Genomic DNA, 23,738 nt, shown 5'->3' with positions numbered 1-23,738 from the left:
AAAATAAATAATTACACAGACAATTCTTGGGGCAATAAAACAGATAATTAGTTAAATAAGAGTTGGGGTGTTTTTATTAAAATTATAAAAATACCAATAATAGTAAAGATATGTATGAAAATGAATGCACTTTGGTACAGTCTATTATGAGCTGCAAAAATGACAAATAAATCAACAAAATCCAATAACTTTTTTGCTATAGAAATTTGGGATTTATAAAATGTAAAACCAACTGTACTATAATGCGCTCTATCCTCGCTAATAACTACAACCCTTTCCTTTGCAATGATCAGTTTGATATTAATTCATTAAAAAAAATTTATTCATTTTTAAAAAAAAATAAATAAATAAAATCAAACTAAAACTGATAGAGTGGATTATAGATGTGTAATCCACATAACGAAAAAGCTGTTAAATTTTTTTCAATGTTATGCGCTAAAATGCCTTCACGGGCTTGCTCCCCCCCCCACCCCCCACCCCCTGCCCCCAACACCCACACACACACATAACCTCTATCAAATATTATATTAGAACATAAATTAATAGGTTTATGATTTACAAATTGCACCGAGCGAATTTGATTATAAAATAAGCAAAATAAAAAAAGATATGTTGTATAGGGAAAAATATGATATATACATGATATATATGTATATTTTTATATTGCTTATTTATAATAAAAATCGCTTCGTGTAATTTTTCATCATAAACAATATTTATTTAGTGTAAACATTTTTGTATTACATAACAAACCCCTGCAAAATAAATGTGCCACAAAATAAACATTATATGAGAATTTGTATTGCGTGTCTTAATTTTCGTGTATTAACCCTCTGAGGTTCGAGGTGATTTTGGGGCTCTTGAGATGTTTGGACATGCTCTGATATTTGTGCTTTTTTCAGCTACTTATACTATATTATTGACCAACCTGTATTTTTCTTGTAATCAGCACAAACTGTTCTACAATAATACATGAACAAAATAAATGTATGTGTTTGCATTTTTTAGGAAAAGAATATTATGCGTGGTTAGTAAGTTTTGTGAAAATAAAAGTAGCTTAATTTGTCACGTGCCTAGGGTTAATTACAATAGTAATACTATATCTGATAATAATAATTATATAAATTTTTGATTATGATGTAGTTATATATTAGAGATTTTGTGGGGGTGCAATCTGTGACAGGGGGCATTTTAGTGCATAACACGACGTTACTGCTGTTCACCTCCATCGCTCACATTCCCCCTCTTGGTCGGCGACTGCGAGTGACGTCACTCCCCACACAATCCCGCCCCACAGTATAGACCCGCCCCTGATGCTGATTGACAGGTTTCTGTGTAATGTGTTGTACAGTAAATGCAGTTGTAAATGGATTAGCGATTGTGTTTGAGTTTTGGCGGCTTCACGCGTGACGCAGAGAAAGTGAAAAAGCGCACGTGGTGATTGATTTAGCTATTTAAATATGACAGGCTCATGACTTGTAAGACATGGGAAATACAAATGGACTTTTCTTTTCATATGAAATGTGTCAGTCAGTGTGCGTTCACGAAGGCGAAACAGCAAACGGTAATGAAAAGTTTGCGAATGCATTTGAATTATGTCACACTTTGTGCGTCCACATATGAGAAACACAATCGTTAATGTAATTAGCTATTCCTTTTGAATATTGTCCAGGATATCGCTCCATATGCACCATCTAGAGTCTGTTGATGGGATCTACTGTATCTAAGTGTGGTGTGGGAACTGTTCCAGATAAAGCTGAAAACAGCTCAGTACATCACTGGTAGCACGCTCTCGACCACTCAGGATATAGAACCACAGACGATGCCTGCAGAAAGCATGTAGCATCATCCAGGACCACAACCACGCTGCACCCAGACCTTTCTCTCTGTTGCCATCTGGTAGGCGGTACAGGACCTGGTCCACATGCACTAAGGGACTAAAGGACAGTTTCTATCACTAGGCTGTTAGAACTCTTAACCCGAGTGGGTGGCTGAGTGATGTAAAAATTACACAACACACCACATTTCTGGTCACTAAAAACTGTTTTAAAGTAAAGCTCTGAGTAGGCTCTCAACAGTAAAGTCCTGGTTTTAAAGGAATGACTGCACTAGGACTCCTTAAATTATTATTCAACATTGTGCAATACAATCTTAATCATGTGTATTTTTAATGTATCAGTATGTGTCCATGTGCAATAATACACACACACACACACACACACACACACACGCTATACATACAGTATACATACATACATACAAACACACACATAATCACATGAGCCCCGAACGTTATCAGAAGGCTATTCCAAAGCTCAGGAGCTTAATTTAAAAACACTCTGCCCCCTGGACCTCAGACTTTGATATTCTGGAAATTACAATAAGTCCAGAGTTTTGTGATCTTAAGGAACGTGGTGGATTATAGCGTATCAGAAGACTGGTTAGGTATGTGGGAGCTAAACCATTTAAAGCCTTGTATGTAAGTAATACTATTTTGTAATTAATTCTAAACTGAACAGGTAGCCAGTGCAGGGATGATAATATTAGGGTTATATGATCATATTTTCTGGATCTAGTGAGAACCCTGGCGGCTGCATTTTGGACTAACTGTAGCTTGTTTATTGAGGATGCAGGACAACCACCTAGTAATGCATTACAATAGTCCAGTCTGGAGGTCATGAATGCATGAACTAGCTTTTCTGCATCAGATGGTAATGGTACCATACAAAACATTTACATTTTAATGCCTGTCCCTGAATTTTGAAATTACTGAATTTGTAATTTGTTACTTCATTACGGTCTAGGTTAGGTTTTTAAGAAGGGGCTTAATAACTGCCAACTCAAAGATTTAGGGACGTGACCTCAATATAGCGAGGAATTGATAATATTTAGAAGTGGTTCTCCAGCTGTGTGTATCACTTCTTTTGGTAATCTAGTTGGAATTGGAATTAACCAATGTGTTGTTGATTTAGCCGTGGTGATAAGTTTATACAGCTCTATACATTCCTATACCTGTAAAGCATAGATATGTAGAGCTTTAGGCTGGACTGGATCGTGAGATGCTATCAGAGGTTAAAAATCCATTATTTTTGCTTCCCATACTATACATTTTTTTTTTTTAAAGACAAGACTCATAAGTCTTGTTTCTTGTCACAGACTCAAAGTCTGTGATGAAATGCCAGAATAAATCTGTAGAAATCCAGTGTGCTGTTCATCATCTGAAAAATGAACCTCCAGACCATCACACTCCCTTCACACAGCTGGACAGCGTTAAGGGTTTGGAGTTTAGTATTAGACCTCACACACATGACATCACCCACTTCATTACAGCCTTTCACTAAAACACTTTCCCTCTCGCTGGGTGGATTTAACCCGGACAAACGTCTTTACATTTTATTAACAAATTTAAAACAAAGACAATCAATATGTACTTATTTATTCAGATTATACCGTTTCAGTGCTCTTTTGCAAACTTTACGGTTCCTAGAACACAAACTGAAATAACTCTTAACACGCTACTTCCTCTTTCCTTCCTCTCTCTCCCACTTCATGTTTCCTTAAGTGAAAGAAACAAGTAATACAGCAGTCACATTAACCTCATCAGAGTGACAGTGATTTGCAAACCAGTGGCACACACACACACACACACACACACACACACACACCAGTGTTGAGACCTTTAGAAATTACTTACACTTTTCAAATTTTCTAAATTTTTTATCTCAGTTATGATTCACTGGGTCCTTTTTCCATAAATCATAAGAACAAGTTAACCTGGGGACTGAGCGCTGTGGTGTTAATGATAAAACACAAGCTCACTGTAATTTTATTTCTTTCATCAACACTTTTGAGTGGGTATCAAAAAGACTGTAACACGCCAACAGATGGCAGAACAAAGCTGCACACACAGTCACACAGATCCACAACCTGCGTAGTAAGACATTGTCCTGTGTACATCAGGAGCTGTGCAACTGGTGCTATTCTTATCACGTGCATTACTGCAACTGTTGTTTTATCATGACATTCAGCATAAAACTGGGGAAATCCTCAACAAAGACATTTGACCTGATTCAGCAAGTTTACGGCGATGCTGCAACGAGTCGTTTAAATTGTTTAGAGTGGCACACACACTTTAAGAGTGGAAGAACATCACCAGAAGACAACAAGAGATCACGAAGACCTTCACTGAGCTTAAATGTCAAAACCATTCAGCAACTTGTGCATGATGATCGACGGAGAACAATCCACAACATTGCTGCCGTTGCTTGCATTTGTCCAGGCAATCCTCGCGTCTGATTTGAAAATGCTTCTGACGAGTTCTTGCCCAGGCTGCCGACCCAGGAACAGAAGGAACATCGCGTCGAAGTTGCCGTTTCCGTCACGGTGCCATGGATGACCCGTCCTTCATGTCGAGGATAATTACTGTTGACCAAACTTGTGTGTACGGGTACGACCCTTCACAGCAGAAGAGCCCATCATCTCGACAACTGAAAAAGCTGTGGCAGGTCTGCAGCTCAACTGAGTACATGCTCAACCAAGACGACTACCTGGACTTTTTTATCATGGACGAATTTATTTTCAAAAGGAAATAAAAAGGTGCTAAGGAAAAAAAAAACACTATTCGTGCTTGGGATTGTGAAGTCACACCACAGTGTATACTGTAAAATCTGCCATGTTGGGTGTTTGGTGTTTTGTTCTGCTGTAGACACCCCATTCTTTATTCATATCCTTATTACTATTAATTATTCATTAGTGAATTGATTTATTAATTATTTAGTTGTATTGTGTTTTATAACTTTTCACTCCTGAGAATGCATGAGTAGATCCGTAAATGAACATTTATTAATTGCTCTTGTCTTTAATTTTTTAGTTAATTGTTAACGATGCTTCTGCTGCTGTTTATTCATCAATCAATCTATCAATTACTAATATAATATCTGAGCCGCTCGACTAAATCAGGACTAACACACAGGATAAGAACACACATCGGGTGTGTGTGTAGCGGAGTTAACGTTAGCTGGTCAGTATCACCGCTCCACATGCTTACTTTAATTATATATACAAATCAGAAAAATATAAATAATAATACAAATGACCTGCACCTGATTTCTAGTGTGTATGGACACGTAGCATCTAACATGGCGGATTTCACATGGGGTCAGCACCCAGCACCACCAAGTTACCCCTGTTGGGCCCTTTATTGAGGCCCCAAACCCTCAACTGCTCAGATGTGTAATGAGATGAAATGTGAATCGCTCTGGATAAGAGCTTCGGCCGAATGCTGTTAATGTAAATGTGTAACGATGTAACATGACGATCCCAAGCCTTAATAAAGTTCTAATAAATTCATATGAACGTGTAGAGGAACATGTGCATCACTCCATCACAGTAAAGTGACTCAGCAAGGAGGCCATCAGGGTCAGCAGTGGAAACGCCAGAGAGGTGGAGGATGCAGCATCCGCAGTGTTCCTTCAGACACACAGGAAACAGAGAGAAAAAGACTTTAGAGGAACAATCCACTCTAATTAACTGATGACTTTAAGCTTATAGTTTGAAGTTACAAAATCTAAGATGAAAAACCCCTTCATAATCCCATATAACTGCCTGAACTTACAGCAGGTCATCATCTTACCTGTGGAAGAAGGAGCAGGTGTGTTTGCTGAGGAAGCGTGAGTGTGTTAAAGTGATCTCTTTATACGGTGTGTCATCATCAGATTTAACATCTCTGACGTTCTGCACTGTGAAGACCTCGGCTGGGGAAATAAGCCACTGGACTTGCTCAGATTTACACGTGTTCTCTTCAACATTAACCACCGAACAGGAAATGATGTTAAACAAGGTGCCTTTACCTTCTGAATCCACTACTTCAATTTCAGAACTTATGTCAGTTTGGGCTCGGAGGAACTTCCCGAATCGGACCTCAGTCCCCGTTGGTGCTGTGTAGATGTTTTCAGTGCCGTAGAACACCGTCTGACAGAGGTTTGAGGGGTTCAGCAGTCGCAGGGAGTCTGTCAGGAGGAAGTGAAGAGACTTGAAGGGAAATTCCTCTCTGTAGGTCGTGTTATTGCTGCCTTTACTGTAAACCAAGTCATTGAATGTTTTTCTGAATTTAGTCCCAGAATTTGCATAGACCTGTAGAGCACTGATGTGGTGAGATGTTCCACCAGGAATGTTCTTTGTGCACCCTCCACTGTGTTTATTCCACACATCCTTAAACTCTTTATTAGCATTGAGTTCCTTCTGCAGCAGGCCGTCCGGTTCAGTAACAGCCTTCAGCATTCTGTCTCGACACTGTGAGAAGTCGTCATCTACTGCATCAGGAGCCATGTTCAGCATCTTCTCCTCTGCTCTCACCTGGAGAATACAACAGCATGCACATAAACCCAATAGAGAATACAATGTGATGGACTCAACTACAAGTTCTCCTTCACATATTCATTTCCCCACAGAGTATCAGTAGCTGTTGGTTTTGTACAAAAGCTAACAAATTCCAACTTCACACAGATTCTGTTGAAGCACTGAGAGGGAAAAATAAAACCTCGGGACAGATTAAAGGGCCAGGGGTCAGTTCAGGAAAAGGTAGAGGAAGTACAACACCAAGGAGACAAATCATTTCTAACATGATGGCTTTAACTGTATAATAATGCTGTATCTGTCTGCTCAATGTTCTTCTGCCAGATCACACACAGTTCATTTCAAGACTTCAGTTTTTTCAGAACTTACAACTGACCACATTCTACAGCGGAACACATCAGCATCGCGATCAGCAAGAAGGTGATAAACCATCAGAGAGAGAAGGAAGCTCCACCAGCATGTCACCCTTGGTCCAGACTTCACCATGTTCCCGCTGGCGGTCCTGGGTAAATTGTGTGTGTAAAATCACTAGTGACCTGTCAGAGCCACTGTTAAAGAAAACTAATCAACAACTTCTGTCCAATCACAATCCAGAACCGCTGAACAGTGCTGTGGGAGAAAGAGCCTGAGTTTATGTAAAATAAAGATCTTACTCTTACACTGAGTGAGAACACAGTGACGTGGATGAAGACGAGCACTCTCACACTCACACCTCCCATCACACCGGCTCACGTCCTCGTCTTTACAGGAGACAAAGAAGTTCAGGTCAGAGAACACTCAACATGGTTCAGCGTTAATCACTCGCATGATTTAATACAGACATGTAGAAGGACTTACATTCAGGATGGAATTACTGAGCTATAAACTGTACGCTTTAAAGGATGAACTATCCAGATGTGACCACTTGAGGGCGCCAGCAGACCTGAGGACGGAGGACTGAAGTTAACTCTGAAGTAAACAAGCTGAGAGACACCAGTGTGTGACAGGACAGCACTTTTTAACTGTAATTAATTTTTAAAAAGAGAAGATAAGATACTTTAAATTGAAATATAAAATGCCTTTATATCATAAAAAAAATTACTTTTACTGTACACTTTACATTTTTTAAAATGCGCTTATGAGTGTGCAATTAAATTCCACATAAATGAAGAGTCATGGACACATCTAGTATATAAACTACTCTTTTCTCTTTCAGTGTATTTTTTTATTTTTATTATTTTCAGCATTATAAATTAATAATGAAGACGCCCAAACTAAGAAATAACATGTATAGATTTATTAATTAAATAAAACCTTTGAAATAACCCAGGATATGTTTTATATTTTATATTGTTTAAAATTGTTATATGTAGCTTTGATGAGAGCTTGGCACACTCACACCATCCTCTCATAAGATTCACCTGGAGGGGTTTTCAGTTCACAGGTTTGACTTGGCAAAAGTTAATCTGTGACATTTCTTGTCTTCTTACTGTTCTTTAGACCATCAGTGGTCTTGTACAGATGAAGGGTGGATACAGAGTCTACACCACTATTAGTGCTACTGCAGCTACTGTACAAATCCATATTATGGCAAGAAACACTCAGTTAAGGAAAGAGACAGGAAAGTTCAGCATTACTTTAGGAAACCAAAAGTCCCCAAAACTATCAGATGTTATGATGAAACAGATGGCTCTTTAAGAGTCTGAGACAGAGAGAGAATCCCAAGAGTGTTCAAAGCTGATACTGGATCAGAGCAAAAGGTGGGAACTTTAAAGAATCAAAAACATAAAACAAATCCTGTTTATTCACCACTTTTTTATTTAATTGACTAAATAATTTCATATATGTGCATACTTTCAATGTCTTCAGTATTAAAATACAATGGTAAAAACAATTAAAATTAAAATTAAATAAAAAACTTTAATGTCCAAACTTTAGACTGGTAGAGTACACACTGAGGGAAGGGCTTCAACCTCACCCTCTACAACAGCTTTAATATTACACACTCTTCTCCCACAGCACCACAATATTTAAATAGAGTGTATGAAAGCAGATTTTAATTTATAAATAATAATAGTTTAGTTCATGAATAATAATAATAATAATAATAATAATAGTTAGTTAGTTTCAGTAGTCATGTCAAAGCAGTAAATAAATCAGCATACTATCATCTTTAGGCATCTTTCTGGTCATCCAAGGTCACCTATAAGTAGAAATAAGCCTTACTTTAGAAAGTGAGAATTCAGCAGATTGTCACAAGTTCCTGGTTTAAACTTCAGACTTTAAGAAAATATATGTAAAGAGTGTGTGTTTCTACAGTGTATACAGATGAAACCAAATTCCTTCATGTACTTACAGAAAGGACTCGACTCAATGCCATTCCCCACTTCCCCTAATGCTGCGTACTGGGTTTAGGTTCTATTATATGCTTTGAAACATGGCATAAGATATTTTATAGCATTTTCTTGCGTAATCCTAAAGAAAACAATAAAGAAATCTGGGGTTTAAATATTTAATTCACTTTCAAGAGACCAGATTATTCAACAAAAAATCTTTATTGATGTCAGATGTGGAGTTACTGTATCAGTGAGATGATCAGTAGGTAGAGTTTCACTTCTGGTTAAGCAGTGCATAACATTATACTCACCAACCAGAAGCAGGATCTTTTCCTTTGGGATCAACGCAGAAGAACTCACACAGAAATCAAGAAAAGAAAGTGGAAAAAACAGAAATGCTAGCATCGTCCTCACAATGGGAGGTAGCGCTTTTTATTAAGATTTATCTATACAAGAGTGACAAAGAGCAAATAAAATAAAAAATGAAACAGATGGACAAAAAACTCTTAAAAGAGTTTAAAAAAGATCGAAATCTAATCCAATGTATGTGATAATATACTGTTGTGTACTCATTCCTTTTATAAAGTCTCTAAAGGGTGACATACCACAGGACCTTTAATTGACAAGATGAACTCACACAATACACAACTCCCTTCACTCACTGCACCCCTGCATGTTACAAACCACTTCTGTGGTTGCTGAATGATATTTGCTGTTGTTTTTTCATCGCCCCTCTCTCTCTCTCTCTCTCTCTCTCTCTTCCTTTTCCTGCCGCACCCAGCAGCAGATTACTGGTGTGCAGGAGTTTTTTTATGCACACGGACATCTTCTCTTCATCTTCTTCCTGCTTTCTCAGCTCTCTTCTTCTAATTAACTCTAGTTTAAAAAAATCTCCTAAACTTAATTTGGACAAATAACAACACATTAGATACCTTGACACCCCACTTAGCATTGATTAAAAACTTTGAGGTTACAATCTTTATATTTAAAAAGCCAAATTCTCATGGCCTCTTTATCTGTGGCTTTAAGGGAAAGTTTGCCTTTATACAGTATAAGCAATGGTTGGAGTACATGTGACAATGCTAAATAAATATTGCAGCCAACACCTGGAATCATTGTTTATAAACTGTAAACCCTTTTACTCACCATGAGAATCGTCCATCTTTATTCCGGATGGTATTTACATTCCACCCCAGGCTAATGTTCAATTCAATTCAGTTTTATTTGTATAGTGCTTTTAACAATTGACATTGTCGCAAAGCAGCTTTACACAATCTAAATAATTATTTACGTGTGTATGAAATGTGAATGTGTGTGAATCAGAATGATCAGATCGTCCCTGATAAACAAGCCGAGGGCGACTGTGGCAAGGAAAAACTCCCTGAGACTTAACAGGGAACCCATCCTCATTTGGGTGATAACGGATAGCAGGGATTGATCTGCATAATACTATGTAAGACTGAAAGTTCAGTATAACAGGTGATGTGTTAAATTAAATGGAGTCCAGTTTGTTTCTGGAGGCTCAGGTAGACTGTAGGAAATTCCAGTCCTGAACTATTGAGTGACTGGAGTCCCAGGTCCTCAGAGAACAGCTGTCTGCATCAGTCGAGGACAGGACCACCTTTGTGGAAAAGTGGAACCAACCCCAGTCACCACACGCATCCCAGGAAGACCACACGGGGCGTCCATGTGATGAGATCTCCAACCAGAAGCAGGACTCCAGGACGAGTTAGAGAGGTCCAGAGGACAGAGGAGAGAGCAGAAGAGATGGAGAGATGGCAGTTAGGTATGGTCACAATCGAACAATGTATAATGTGAATGTATATTTAGTGCAGAGTGCAAGCAGGGTCTCCAGCAGGACTAACTATAGTGACATAACTTAAGGGAGGAGCCAGAAGGAAACACAGACATGAGGGGGAACTGAGATGTAAAGCAACCAATCACCTCACCGTCAGCAAACCTGAGTGATCAATGAGAGTGAGGAGGACAGCATCCAAACATACCAGTTCACCATAATACTCTACGTCCATGAGTCCCCCAGATCTGCTCCTTTACCTATGGCAAATCTATTTATAAAAATGCTTGGCTAAATAAATAGGTTTTTAGCCTGGACTTAAACACTGAGACTGTGTCTGAGTCCCGAACACTATTTGGAAGACTATTTCATAATTTTGGGGCTTTGTAAGTAAAAGCTCCGCCCCCAGCTGTAGTTTTTATAATACATGGTACTGACAAGCAGCCTGCTCACATCACTAATGTGAGTGATGCACTGCATAACCTGGAAGACCTAATATCTGGCTTAAAACTAAACTATCAGGATTTACTTAAACAGAGACTTTTGAACTGACTTTAGTGTTTTCGAAATTGCACCTAACAATCTGGATGAGCTGACTCCTTACAGTTCTTGTGAAGATATATGTTTGCCAAACAAAACCTTCTGCACATAACAACAGCATGCCATGGACCATAGACAGACTAAAACACCTTTGTCAGGCCAAGAAAGAAGGCTACAGCAGTGGAGAACCCTATATAAACAGGCCAGAAACTGACAAGGGAGACAAAGTCTAACTATCGAGAGAAGCTCCATTAAATAGCTAGAAACCAGGTTTTCAGCTTACAATCCTGCATCTATGTGGAGAGATCTTCACACATATCTTCGACAGAATACTTCACCGGTGTAAAATTCCTTTCTGTTTTAAACAATTTACCATCATTTCGGTCCCCAAGAAACTTCTATCTTCTATCATACAGATAGTCAGCACTGGTGCTCCGTTTGTAACACAGTGTGTAATTCACCAACACCTAAACACACCCACTGAACCTAGTAATTAACAGATTAGTTAAATCAGCTGTGTTTGAGAAGAAGAATCACCAAACTAAGTTGGACACTGACCCTCCAGGACTGGATTTGGAGACCCTAGGACCGAGCATCTTAGCCAAATGATAGCAAGAAACCAAAACAATCCCAAGTTCTTATTTAGTACAGTAGCCCGCCTAACAAAACCTACAGTAAGATGCCTGCAGAGAGTACTCCACAACATTTTAGTAGTGAAGACTTTATGGACTTCTTTAATGAAAAAATCGATAGCATCAGGAAGAAAATAACGGAGGTTCAACCTCTAATAGCATCTCATGATCCAGTTCAGCCTAGAGCTTCACATTTAGTTTTTCAGTGCTTTACAGGTATAGGACAGAAAGAGCTGTATAAACTTATCACCTCAGCTAAATCAACAACGTGCCTGTTAGACCCAATACCAACCAGATTTTTAAAAGAAGTGATGCTTACAGTTGGAGAGCCACTTCTAAACATTATTAATTCTTCATTATATCTGGGTCACGTCCCAAAACCTTTCAAGTTGGCAGTTATTAAGCAGCTTTTAAAAAAATCTAATTTGGACGCGAATGAAATAACAAATTATAGACCGATTTCAAACCTTCCCTTTATATCAAAAATATTAGAAAAAGTAGTATCAGCTCAAATATGCACATTCTTGCAGTAAAACAACATCCTTGAAGAATTTCAGTCAGGTTTCAGGCCCCATCATAGTACAGAAACTGCACTAGTTAAGATTGTGAACGACTTGTTTTTAGCTTCGGACCAAGGCTGCATCTCAATACTAGTCTTACTTGATCTAAGTGCTGCATTCGACACCATAGATCATAATATTCTCATAGATCACCTACAAAATCATATAGGTATTCAGGGGCAGGCATTAAAATGGTTTAGATCATACCTGTCTGATCGATACCATTTTGTAGATCTAAATGGAGAACTGTCTGGTGTAATGCCAGTGAAATATGGGGTCCCACAAGGGTCAGTTTTAGGACCTCTGCTGTTCTCAATATACATGCTTCCCCTGGGTAACATCATTAGAAGACATGGGATTAGTTTCCATTGTTATGCTGATGATACCCAATTATACATCTCAACAAAACCAGACGAAATACCTAAATTGTCTAGATTAACAGAGTGTGTCCAGGACATAAAAGATTGGATGACCAATAACTTCCTTTTACTAAACTCAGATAAGACAGAGATATTACTCATCGGCCCAAAAACCAGCACACAACAGCTTTCACAATTCAGCCTGCGTTTAGAAGGATGTACTGTTACTACCAGCTCAACAGTAAAAGACCTGGGCGTGATATTAGACAGTAACTTGTCTTTTGAAAATCATATTTCCAATATCACAAAAACAGCCTTTTTCCATCTTAGAAATATCGCCAAACTTAGGAGCATCTTATCCGTATCTGATGCAGAAAAGCTAGTTCATGCATTCATGACCTCCAGACTGGACTATTGTAATGCATTACTAGGTGGTTGTCCTGCATCCTCAATAAACAAGCTTCAGTTAGTCCAAAATGCAGCCGCCAGGGTTCTCACCAGATCCAGAAAATATGATCATATAACCCCAATATTATCATCCCTGCACTGGCTACCTGTTCAGTTTAGAATTAATTACAAAATAGTATTACTTACATACAAGGCTTTAAATGGTTTAGCTCCCACATACCTAACCAGTCTTCTGATACGCTATAATCCACCACGCTCCTTAAGATCACAAAACTCTGGACTTCTGGTAATTCCCAGAATTTCAAAATCTACAAAAGGGGGCAGGGCTTTTTCATATTTAGCTCCAAAGCTTTGGAATAGCCTTCCAGACACTGTTCGGGGCTCAGACACAGTTTCCCAGTTTAAAAGTAGACTCAAGACGCATCTCCCCTCTGCACCTACTGACTCCCTATTCTGAACTGGACTTCATGTTAATTTAAAGAATTTCTGTTATATTGTACTTTCAGCTATCTTTAAACATTTTTTAAATCTATAAGGTGAATTACATAATTTTAATTCCTTATTACATTTATTCCATAAATGAACCCCTTTAACAGAAATGCATTTATTATTAAAATTTGTTCTGGCCCTTATTTTACTAAACATAAAAACATTCCTCTTAGGCAGTACTGACTGACTTTTATTTTGACCAGCCTCTGAACACAGCTGGGAAGTAAATTATTATAGGCTTTATACATTATTTGTGCAGTATAGAAATCAACTAGATCCACGAATTTCAAAACTTTAGATTTTATAAACAATTTATTTGCATGTTTATAATAATAAAAAAAATATGCCTTATTAACAAATGCTTTTTTGTAACACAGATATAGGGTTTAAATAACTTTTGTAAGTATGCCCCATACCTCCACACAGTAAGTGATGTACGGAAATATGAGTGTACAATACAATATACGTAATGTTTTATTATCCAATACATGCTTTAATCTGTTAAGAATTGCAACTGATTTAGAGATTTTTGTCTTAATGAAATTAATATGCGGTTTCCAAATCAGTTTGTTATCAATTATTACTCCCAAAAATTTAATTTCGAACACTCTTTCTATTTCCTTATTATTGACTCTTATTTTCACATCATGATTTATTTTTTGATTACTAAAAATTATGAACTTAGTTTTAGTCAAATTCAAGGAAAGTTTACTATCATCTAATCAACTTTTAAGCCTCAGCATTTCATTTTCCACTGAGTTCAGAAGCTGTTTCAAATTTTTTCTTGATAAATATAAAGTGGTGTCATTAGCAAATAATAACATTTTTAATACATTGGACACTTTACCAATATCATTAACATACAACACAAATAATTAAGGGCCCAAAACTGAGTTAATACTTTTAAATTCGCTTGCACACATCACACGCAATCACAATGCGTTTCTGAAGACAAAAAGATCTGAGGAATTTTTCAGGTTCACTCCTATTTATGACCTGCAGGTGCGCTTCATCAGAGACCGTCACCTGACCGAGGTTATATAATGTATGCCAAAATTTGGCGTGTTGGATACACACAAAGATGTTCCCAAAGCGTTTTCACGCAGCATCGAGTGTAGCCTTTGAAAGGGAACTCCACAACAACTACAACATATAGGACTTCATAAATTTTTGAATAATAAAATCCAAAATATTAGGCAAAATTCAGACAATTAAGTTGATACAGATGATAAACTAACAGTATCAGTTAGATCAGAACCTAGAATACTTTATTCTCCTTGAAGACAATGAACTCATTTTACTTAAAATCATCGACCTGTATATTAGATCCTGTACCGACACATTTTCTCCAGCAAATAGTACCAGCTAGAACCCCTGTTGAAAATTATTAGCTCTTCACTCAGCAGTGAGTATGTTCCAAAATCTTATGCCGTTTTTTCCCTCTTCCTTTGTCCCCTTAGAGACTCTGTGGTGTTCTCAGTTGAATATGAAAAAAGATATCGCTGATTATCAACGCGGGAATGAATGGCGCATTGTCCAAGTGCAGGTTGATCTTGGAGCTAAACTATTTGCTTTGGGTGAAAGCGCCATCTAGCGATCATTGTGTGTCAACAGCAGCTTCCCATTCAAAACAATAGGCGGTCAAATGACCGCTGAACCGCGTTATAAGTAGGTCACACTGGCGCAGCGCTTCTAGTGTTAAATTAGCAGCTTTTAAACCACCAATTAAGAAACCTGACCCAACCCCAATTAACTGTAGCTGTCCAATTAAACTGTACAACAAAGATTTTGTTTCTTGAGCCCTTTTTGGTGTACCTTATAGATTTTTGGCTGCTGAGAATCACACCCAAATTTGCCTATCCTGCCTGTTATTATTTATTATTTATTATTATTATTATTATTATTATTATTATTATTATTATTATTTCCTGTTTTGTCATGTTTTTCCTTCTATTAATGTTACAGTTTTTCTCAAAAGCTAAAACACAAAAGCCAATCACCAAATGACCAGTTGTCTAAACACATTTACTAAATCTAGCCATCATTTTCCAATATCATAAACACATTTCACATAAAGACACAACTCACAAAACACAATTCTCCGTTTTCATAAATCTAAACGCATTTTTCCTTGCTAAAACACAAGTTACAAAAGAACTCTGCTCATATTCTCAAATGAAAGCTCATGTGATGCAAAATGCTTTCCACAGTCAGCAATATTTAAACACAATGAACACACCTGGCGTCATTCATTACACACAACAACTCAAAATTAAAGACACTTGTTGCTAATGCTGTGACTACATGTATAAAAGCAAGTTCAGAGTGCAAAGAGGAGTTCAAATCAGAGGAGGAAGAGGAGCAGGCCAACGAGGAAGAGGAGTTCAAATCAGAGGAGGAAGAGGAGCAGGCCCATGAGAAAGAGGAGGAGGCCAAAAAGGACGAGGAGAAGGTCCACGAAGGAAATCAAGACAGCCTCGCATCATCATTACGGACGGGATGCGAGCAACAGTCATTGACCAGGTCATTGTTCATGGCATGACAATAGCTGAAGCAGGACTAAGAGTCTGTCCAAACCTGAGTAGGTTCACCGTGGCCACCATTATCAGGGCATTTAGACAACACAACAGGTATGTTATATATTTCTTTGTCACAATACAGTTTAACAAGCCTGTGAAAGTAGTCTATTGGTTTCAAATCAGGTGTTATTGTAAAACATGTCAATTGACAACACATGTTTCTTTCTTTAGAGTTGAAAGAATGCCACATAGAGGTTGGCGGGTTGCCATATTTACAGCAGCACAAGAAACCCTCATTGTGGATATGGTTCATGAGAACAACCTCATCAGAAAAGTCATTGCTGATAATGTCAACTTTGAGAGCATTGATGATGTCAGCTTGGCCACAATAGACTGAGTTCTTTGGCGCCAAAAGATGCAGATGAAACAGGTCTATAGGGTTTCCTTTGAGCGCAACTCTGCGTGACACACAGTCTGCCACCCTACTCCCCTTTCCTGAACCCTATAGAGGAGTTCTTCTCATTGTGGAGATGGAAGGTTTATGATGATATGATACAGATAACCATACACTAGAGAGAACCTCCTAAGGGCAATGGAGCTTTCCTGTGTTGACATCCTAGTGGAGGCCTTTCAAGGATGGATTCGCCATTCCATGGCGTTTTTCCCGCGGTGCCTGGCGAGAGACAATATAGCCTGCGATGTGGATGACGTGATGTGGCCTGATGCAGCTCAGCGACATGATGCCGCGCAGTGATTGTGGTGTGTGTGTGTGTGGTGTGAATAAAATAAATAAAAAAACTTCACACCCTGATCATGTTTGCGAGAGTACTGTTGTGTGCAATAGATTCTGTTTTTGCACTGAGTTACAGTAGTGTACATGCGGACGTTTCTATAGATTTATACTCTTCATATGAAACTCACAAATCTAAATGCCTAATCCTCTGCAGATCCGTTTCTGTAAAGTTTAAAAAAATATGCATTGGCAGTTATGAAACAAAGAACCTTTTTACAAATTGAGCATTGTTTTGCCGTAGTGTGTAATGATGTGTATAGTGTTTACATTTTTTTAAGCTTCAAGCTGCTCTTTTGGTGTGAAAGTTTGAGTTTTGAAGTGAGAAGGTGTGGTTGTGTTTATGTAGCTTTAGAAAAGGGTGTTGTGTGTTTAGACATTGGGGAACATGGAGGAAACGTTTGTGAAATGTGTTTTAGCATTCGAGAAAACTGTAATTAATTTTTATTTCTGTGATAATCCTTTTAACAATGTTTTTGGCACCCTGGGCGTGTCCAGGTACTGAATGAGGGCAGGTTGGCTTGGTTCACTGGTAGCTTGCAGTTTGGTCATGTCTGGTCTTGAGTACATGTATGCTATTTATCATGATAATGTAGGCATTATATTGTGCAAATATTGTTTCAAAATATAGCACTGTCTCTACCCTACCATAATTTCCTTTTAATTCTTTAAAGCCACTTTTAAAAGCGAATAAAATGAATTGAATTTACATTCAGGATGGAATTACTGAGCTATAAACTGTACGCTTTAAAGGATGAACTATCCAGATGTGACCACTTGAGGGCGCCAGCAGACCTGAGGACGGAGGACTGAAGTTAACTCTGAAGTAAACAAGCTGAGAGACACCAGTGTGTGACAGGACAGCACTTTTTAACTGGTTTATTAAACCTGAGCGCGTGCCATGTTCAGCATAAACACAGAGTTTAAATGAGGTGAAGACAAACACAGGCTGAGCGTAAAGTCTTTCCCTGAGTTTAAACTTATGTTACACCAAATCTATCCTCGGTACCAACGTATGGTTTATTCCAAATGAGACGTATATTCTTTATAGGAATAATATTAATGGGTGTGTGTGTGTGATGCTAGAACACTGGTGTGTGTATAACTAGCACAGGTTTTCAGATGTGAGAGTACACACTGAGGGAAGGGCTTCAACCTCACCCTCTACAACAGCTTTAATATTACACACTCTTCTCCCACAGCACCAGGATTACAATATTTAAATACAGTGTATGAAAGCAGATTCTAGTCAATAAGGAGAAATAAGCCTTACTTTAGAGCGTGAGAGTTCAGCAGCTTGTCTCCAGTCCCGGGGAATGAGAAGATTTAGTGCAGGATTCTCCAGTGCAGCCGTGTGGGCTGTAATCCAGTAACCACATGGAACTGGGTCACGAGTCACAAACTGGACTGCTTTACAGTTTCAACCTCAGACTGGAATGAGATGAGATGAGATGAATGTAAAGAGTGTGTGTGTGTGTGTGTGTGTTTCTACAGTGTATACAGAGGGAACAGAACTCCTTCATGTACATACAGAAAGGACTCGACTCAGAAACAACGCCCTTCCACACCTCACCTCCCGCTGCCTGCTGGGGTCAGATCCCATTATATACTTTATATTATATACTTCAGATATTGTAGAGCATTTATGGCATGGTTTATTAAAAAAAAACATAAAATAAAAATAAGTCTGGGATTTTGATATAGTTTGGGTTTAAATGATTAATTGACCAACTTTAACAGGTTTTAGTGTAAAAAAAAAAACTTTATTGATCAATTACTCATGCAAATGTGTCTATATTTAATAAGTTATATATTATTTAATGTGTGTGTGTGTGTGTGTGTGTGTGTCACGTTTCTGAGAGTTTGCTTATTGTGTAATATTTGGCAAAAGCATCGTCTCAAAGGAGAAAGTCTGAGAAACCACACCTACATCTAACCAATCAGGACCAGGAGGCGGGGCTACTCTCCTGTCAATCATCCCACAGTGAGTTCAGAAAGCTCCACCTCCTGCACTACTGTGTTTGGGGTCGTGAAAAGAGGATGTGTGTTTAGAGTTTAAACACCTTCATTCAATTAAAGTGTAAAAGATTCCTGAAATCTCTGGTGTTCATTCAGAACATTCCAGACTTTCTGTTATTTTCTCTTAGAATATCTGTTTAACACTCGGCATCAGGTGGATCTATCAGCACACACACACACACACACACACACAGGGAAATGAGTGTAAAGTCACCAATTTAAATGTTTTTAGAGGAAACACAAAAGTGCTGGGGAAACATGGTGTAAATTTCCTGATTTTTTTAATTTTTATTTAATTAATTTAAAAATGCCACAGAATAAATCTGTAGAAATCCAGTGTGCTGTTCATCATCTGAAAAATGAACCTTCAGACCATCACACTCGCTTCACACAGCTGGAAAGCGTTAAGGGTTTGGAGTTTAGTATTAGACCTCACACACATGACATCACCCACTTCATTACAGCCTTTCACTAAAACACTTTCCCTCTCGCTGGGTGGATTTAACCTGGACACACACACACACACACACACACACACAACCACACACACACACACACATAAAGAACTGACGAGTCCAGATCATACAGAAGATCCAGGAGCTGGAGAAGAAGAACTGCTCTGGATCTGAGAAGTTTAATGAAATGTTTCTCACATCAGTAATAAACAGTAAATATAAACAAATAAACATTTACAGTAAAACTACTGTCCTGCTGTCTGAGACCTGTTTCATACGTTTCGTAAGTCGCTCTGGATAAGAGCGTCTGCCAACTGCCCAAATGTAAATGTGTGTGTGTGTGTGTGTGTGTGTGCATGTGTGTGTGTTGGACACAAAGTACAGAGTCAACAGTGAATCAGTTCACGTGGTACAAGACTTCACGGTTTCTGGACAAACTGTAATAACTCTTTACGCACTACTTCCTCTTTCCTTCCTCTCTCTCCCACTTCCTGTCTCATTACGTCAAAGAAAGCAGTAATACAGCAGTCACAATAACCTCATCAGGGTGACAGTGATTTCCAAACCAGTGTTAAGACCTTTAGAAATTACTCACACTTTTCTAAATGTATATATTTTTATCTGTTATGATTCCCTGTAGTGTTTTTCCATTAATCCTGAGAATCAGTGAACCAGCGGAAGCGACTGAGCGTCGTCGTGTTAATGAGAAAACACAAGCTTTTATTTCTTTCCTTAACATTTATATTATCTGGTATTTATTTGTCTGCTGGTACTTGAGACAGCTCCCTGGACTCCTTATCATAGATTTATAAAAAAAAGAAATTAAAGAATTAAAAGAATTACAGCTTGGGATTGTGACGTCACGCCGCAGTGCATTCTGTGAAATCCCACATGTTGGATGCTAGATGTTTTGTCCCACTGTAGCCAGACATACTTCATCCACACTAGCAGTCCAGTGCATGTAGCCTGACTGGTAATGCAATGCTTATGTTTATTATTATTATTATTATTATTTATTTATTTATTTATTTATTATTATTATTATTATAAAAGGCCCTAAACCCTCAACTGCTCAGATGTGTAATGAGATAAACACAACGATCCCAAGCCTTAATAAAGTTCTAATAAATTCATATGAACGTGTAGAGGAACATGTGCATCACTCCATCACAGTAAAGTGACTCAGCAAGGAGGCCATCAGGGTCAGCAGTGGAAACGCCAGAGAGGTGGAGGATGCAGCATCCGCAGTGTTCCTTCAGACACACAGGAAACAGAGAGAAAAAGACTTTAGAGGAACAATCCACTCTAATTAACTGCTGACTTTAAGCTTATAGTTTGAAGTTACAAAATCTAAGATGAAAAACCCCTTCATAATCCCATATAACTGCCTGAACTTACAGCAGGTCATCATCTTACCTGTGGAAGAAGGAGCAGGTGGGTTTGCTGAGGAAGCGTGAGTGTGTTAAAGTGATCTCTTTATACGGTGTGTCATCTTTAGATACAACATCTGTGACGTTCTGCACTGTGAAGACCTCGGCTGGAGAAATAAGCCACTGGACGTGCTCAGATTTACACGTGTTCCCCTCAAGATTAACCACCGAACAGGAAGTGATGTTAAACAAGGTGCCTTTACCTTCTGAATCCACTACTTCAATTTCAGAACTTCTGCCAGTTTGGGCTCGGAGGAACTTCCCGAATCGGACCTCAGTCCCCGTTGGTGCTGTGTAGATGTTTTCAGTGCCGTAGAACACCGTCTGACAGAGGTTTGAGAGGTTCAGCAGTCGCAGGGAGTCTGTCAGGAGGAAGTGAAGAGACTTGAAGGGAAATTCCTCTCTGTAGGTCGTGTTATTGCTGCCTTTACTGTAAACCAAGTCATTGAATGTTTTTCTGAATTTAGTCCCAGAATTTGCATAGACCTGTAGAGCACTGATGTGATAAGATGTTCCACCAGGAATGTTCTTTGTGCACCCTTTCCTGTATTTATTCCACACGTCCTTAAACTCTTTATTAGCTTTGAGTTCCTTCTCCAGCAGGCCGTCCGGTTCAGTAACAGCCTTCAGCATTTTGTCTCGACACTGTGAGAAGTCGTCATCTACTGCATCAGGAGCCATGTCCAGCGTCTTCTTCTCAGCTCTCACCTGGAGAATACAGTATTAAAGATACAGTTAAAGTTCACCCACACCTTAGACAAATCCATTTAAACTCAGTTTTCTTTACAATTCCTGACATCTATAAAAAGATATTCTAGTCTGATTACTTTGATGAGTAAACATTCCCTGCCTCAGGTCAGTGAGGATTGATCTACACACACTGTATGAGTTGGGTAATATTGCCCATAAAGTGTGCGACTGGTGAGATGTTTCGGGTCACCTTCCACAAGCTTCTCATAACAATCCACTGGAATTTTCGCCCATTCCTCCTGACAGAACTGGTTGATGTCTTAAGATGGTGCTTAAGTATCTATATAATCTTTCTTCTACATGATGCAACCTATTTAATGACCAGAGGACATTTCAACAAAAAGTAAGATCTTTGTCCCTTATGTGCAGCTTCAGACTGTAGTCCGGCTTTTTATGGCAGTGTTGAACCAGTGGTTTCTTCCTTGCTGCTCAGACTTTCAGGTTGTGTCAACATCCGTTTTGTTTTAATGTGGATATAGATATTTTTGTATATAGGCTTTGCTGTTGTTCTTGGGTTGAGTTCACGTCTCCTTCCTGTGCAGAATGATGGCTGTGTGGTCCCATGGTGTTTGTACTTGTGTAGTACTGTTGGTGCAGATGAATGTGGTACCTTCAGGCGTTTGGAAATTGCTCCTAAGGACGAACCAGCCTTGTAGCGATAACCATTTATTTCTGAGCTATTGTTTTTTTTCTTTCTTTCTTTTTTCATTTTTCCCCATGATGTCAAACAAAGTGGCACTTTTTTAAGTTAGAATTTAAAATACATTCACAGGTACACCTCTAACTGACACCAAAATCTGAGTTGACATGACATAATTTTTTAGAATTTTCCAAACTGTCTAAAGGTACTGAGTGTATGTAAACTTCTGACCCACTGGAATTATGATATAATAAATTATAAGTGAGATAATCTACCCATAAACAATTGTTGACTTCAACTATATTGCATCATAATCCAAACCTCTCCCATACATAACCTAAACCAGTCAGTGTAATTCACCATAATTTAATGTAGTTCATAATCATTTACCATAATAATCCTAAACTCCTCTTCATCAACAGTAAATCTCTTGAATATATATTTTTCATGTTTAAGTGATATATTGAAATCCACATTTCTCTAAATCGAGTGTGATCCAGTGCAGAGTCTGATCCTAATAGAAGATAATCTGAACAGAGGTTATAAAAGAGTTGCAGTTCAACATCTGGTGTGTGTGTGTGTGTGTGTGTGTGTGTGTGTGTGTGTGTGTGTGTGTGTGTGTGTGTGTGTGAAGCGTGGTGTTTTAATGCAGAACATTGTAATAAGATGAGATATGAAGCTCTTACAGTGTGGTGGAGTGCAGCGAGGACGAGCAGCAGGAACACACACACTCCCTCACATTCCACTCTCACCATCCCTCCACTCGTCTGGACACAGGGAATAAAAAAAACAACAATGAAATGTAAACATACAAAATTCTCAGTACTGTACTGTTAAATAAATACGGGTGTAATGTTTGTCCCTTTGAACATGATTTGCTCAAACACTCACACACCATAAAAAACATGTTAATGTTTTATATAGAAAAAACTGATAAATTGTTTAAAAATAAAAAGTGGATATATTATAATATCAGTTTGGCTGATCGCCATCAACATACTATATATTATATAAACAGGAAAAAGAATGAATAGATATTAAGATACATTTTGTACACTCACCATGTTCAGGCTGCCCAGTTAATGAAGTCAAGACTGCAGTGCTCAGTACAGTGTGTATGTGTGTGTGTGCGTACATACTTGTGTGTGTGCCCACCCTGAAGGAAGGAACATGACGGAAAGCTCCCCCTTTATCAGACTCGACAGCCATGAAAATCCTGGTAACCTCTTCCTCCCGAGTGAGTAAGAAAATGACAGGAAACTTAACAATCACTGTCCTGCAGTACCACTGAGCAGGGTGTGGAGTGGAGTGGTGCGGAGTGGTGTGGTGCGGAGTGGAGTGGTGTGGAGTAAAACAGAAAAAAAAAGTGAAAAGTATGAAAAGGAAAAATCTCTGAGTCATAATTATGTAGAACAAATGAAAACATAACACACCAAGGCTACAGAGTCTAAATAATAAAGAATAAACCCCTTTGTTTAACAGGAAAACACTGCACGCACGTGTGTGTATGTGTGTGTGTGTGTGTGTGTGTGTGCTCTCACACTCTTGTCTTCCCCAGAGAGGAGTTTGCTTTAGGAACCTTTATATCCTGCATCACCTGAACACACTTCCTAAGCCTTTCCTGTTGTGTGCCATCATAAAAGTTCTTTACAAATCCTCATCCTGCCTCTGAGTTATTTTTTT

The 23,738-nt window shown here is 38.5% G+C and overlaps 2 protein-coding genes across 2 annotated transcripts; both read right to left on the bottom strand.

The window, feature by feature from the left end:
* Positions 1 to 3,422: 3,422 nt before the first annotated feature.
* LOC128517117 (ecto-ADP-ribosyltransferase 5-like) lies at positions 3,423 to 7,354 on the bottom strand. Its single transcript, XM_053490920.1, has 3 exons — positions 7,192 to 7,354; positions 5,633 to 7,094; positions 3,423 to 5,469 (listed from the first exon to the last, which is right to left on the bottom strand). The coding sequence occupies exons 2-3, from the start codon at positions 6,334 to 6,336 to the stop codon at positions 5,376 to 5,378; spliced, it is 798 nt and encodes a 265-aa protein (XP_053346895.1). The 5' UTR covers positions 6,337 to 7,094; positions 7,192 to 7,354; the 3' UTR covers positions 3,423 to 5,375.
* A 12,006-nt stretch (positions 7,355 to 19,360) lies between these two features.
* Positions 19,361 to 23,394, bottom strand: LOC128517115 (ecto-ADP-ribosyltransferase 5-like). The gene is made up of 4 exons (XM_053490910.1): positions 23,117 to 23,394; positions 22,742 to 22,822; positions 20,652 to 21,373; positions 19,361 to 20,488 (listed from the first exon to the last, which is right to left on the bottom strand). Exons 1-4 carry the CDS (start codon positions 23,117 to 23,119, stop codon positions 20,395 to 20,397), a joined length of 900 nt encoding a protein of 299 aa, XP_053346885.1. The 5' UTR covers positions 23,120 to 23,394; the 3' UTR covers positions 19,361 to 20,394.
* Between the last annotated feature and the right edge of the window lie 344 nt (positions 23,395 to 23,738).

The sequence above is a fragment of the Clarias gariepinus genome, unplaced genomic scaffold, assembly GCF_024256425.1.
Source record: "Clarias gariepinus isolate MV-2021 ecotype Netherlands unplaced genomic scaffold, CGAR_prim_01v2 scaffold_35, whole genome shotgun sequence".
NCBI lineage: Eukaryota > Metazoa > Chordata > Actinopteri > Siluriformes > Clariidae > Clarias > Clarias gariepinus.
This window is presented reverse-complemented; position numbering and strand designations above follow the sequence as displayed.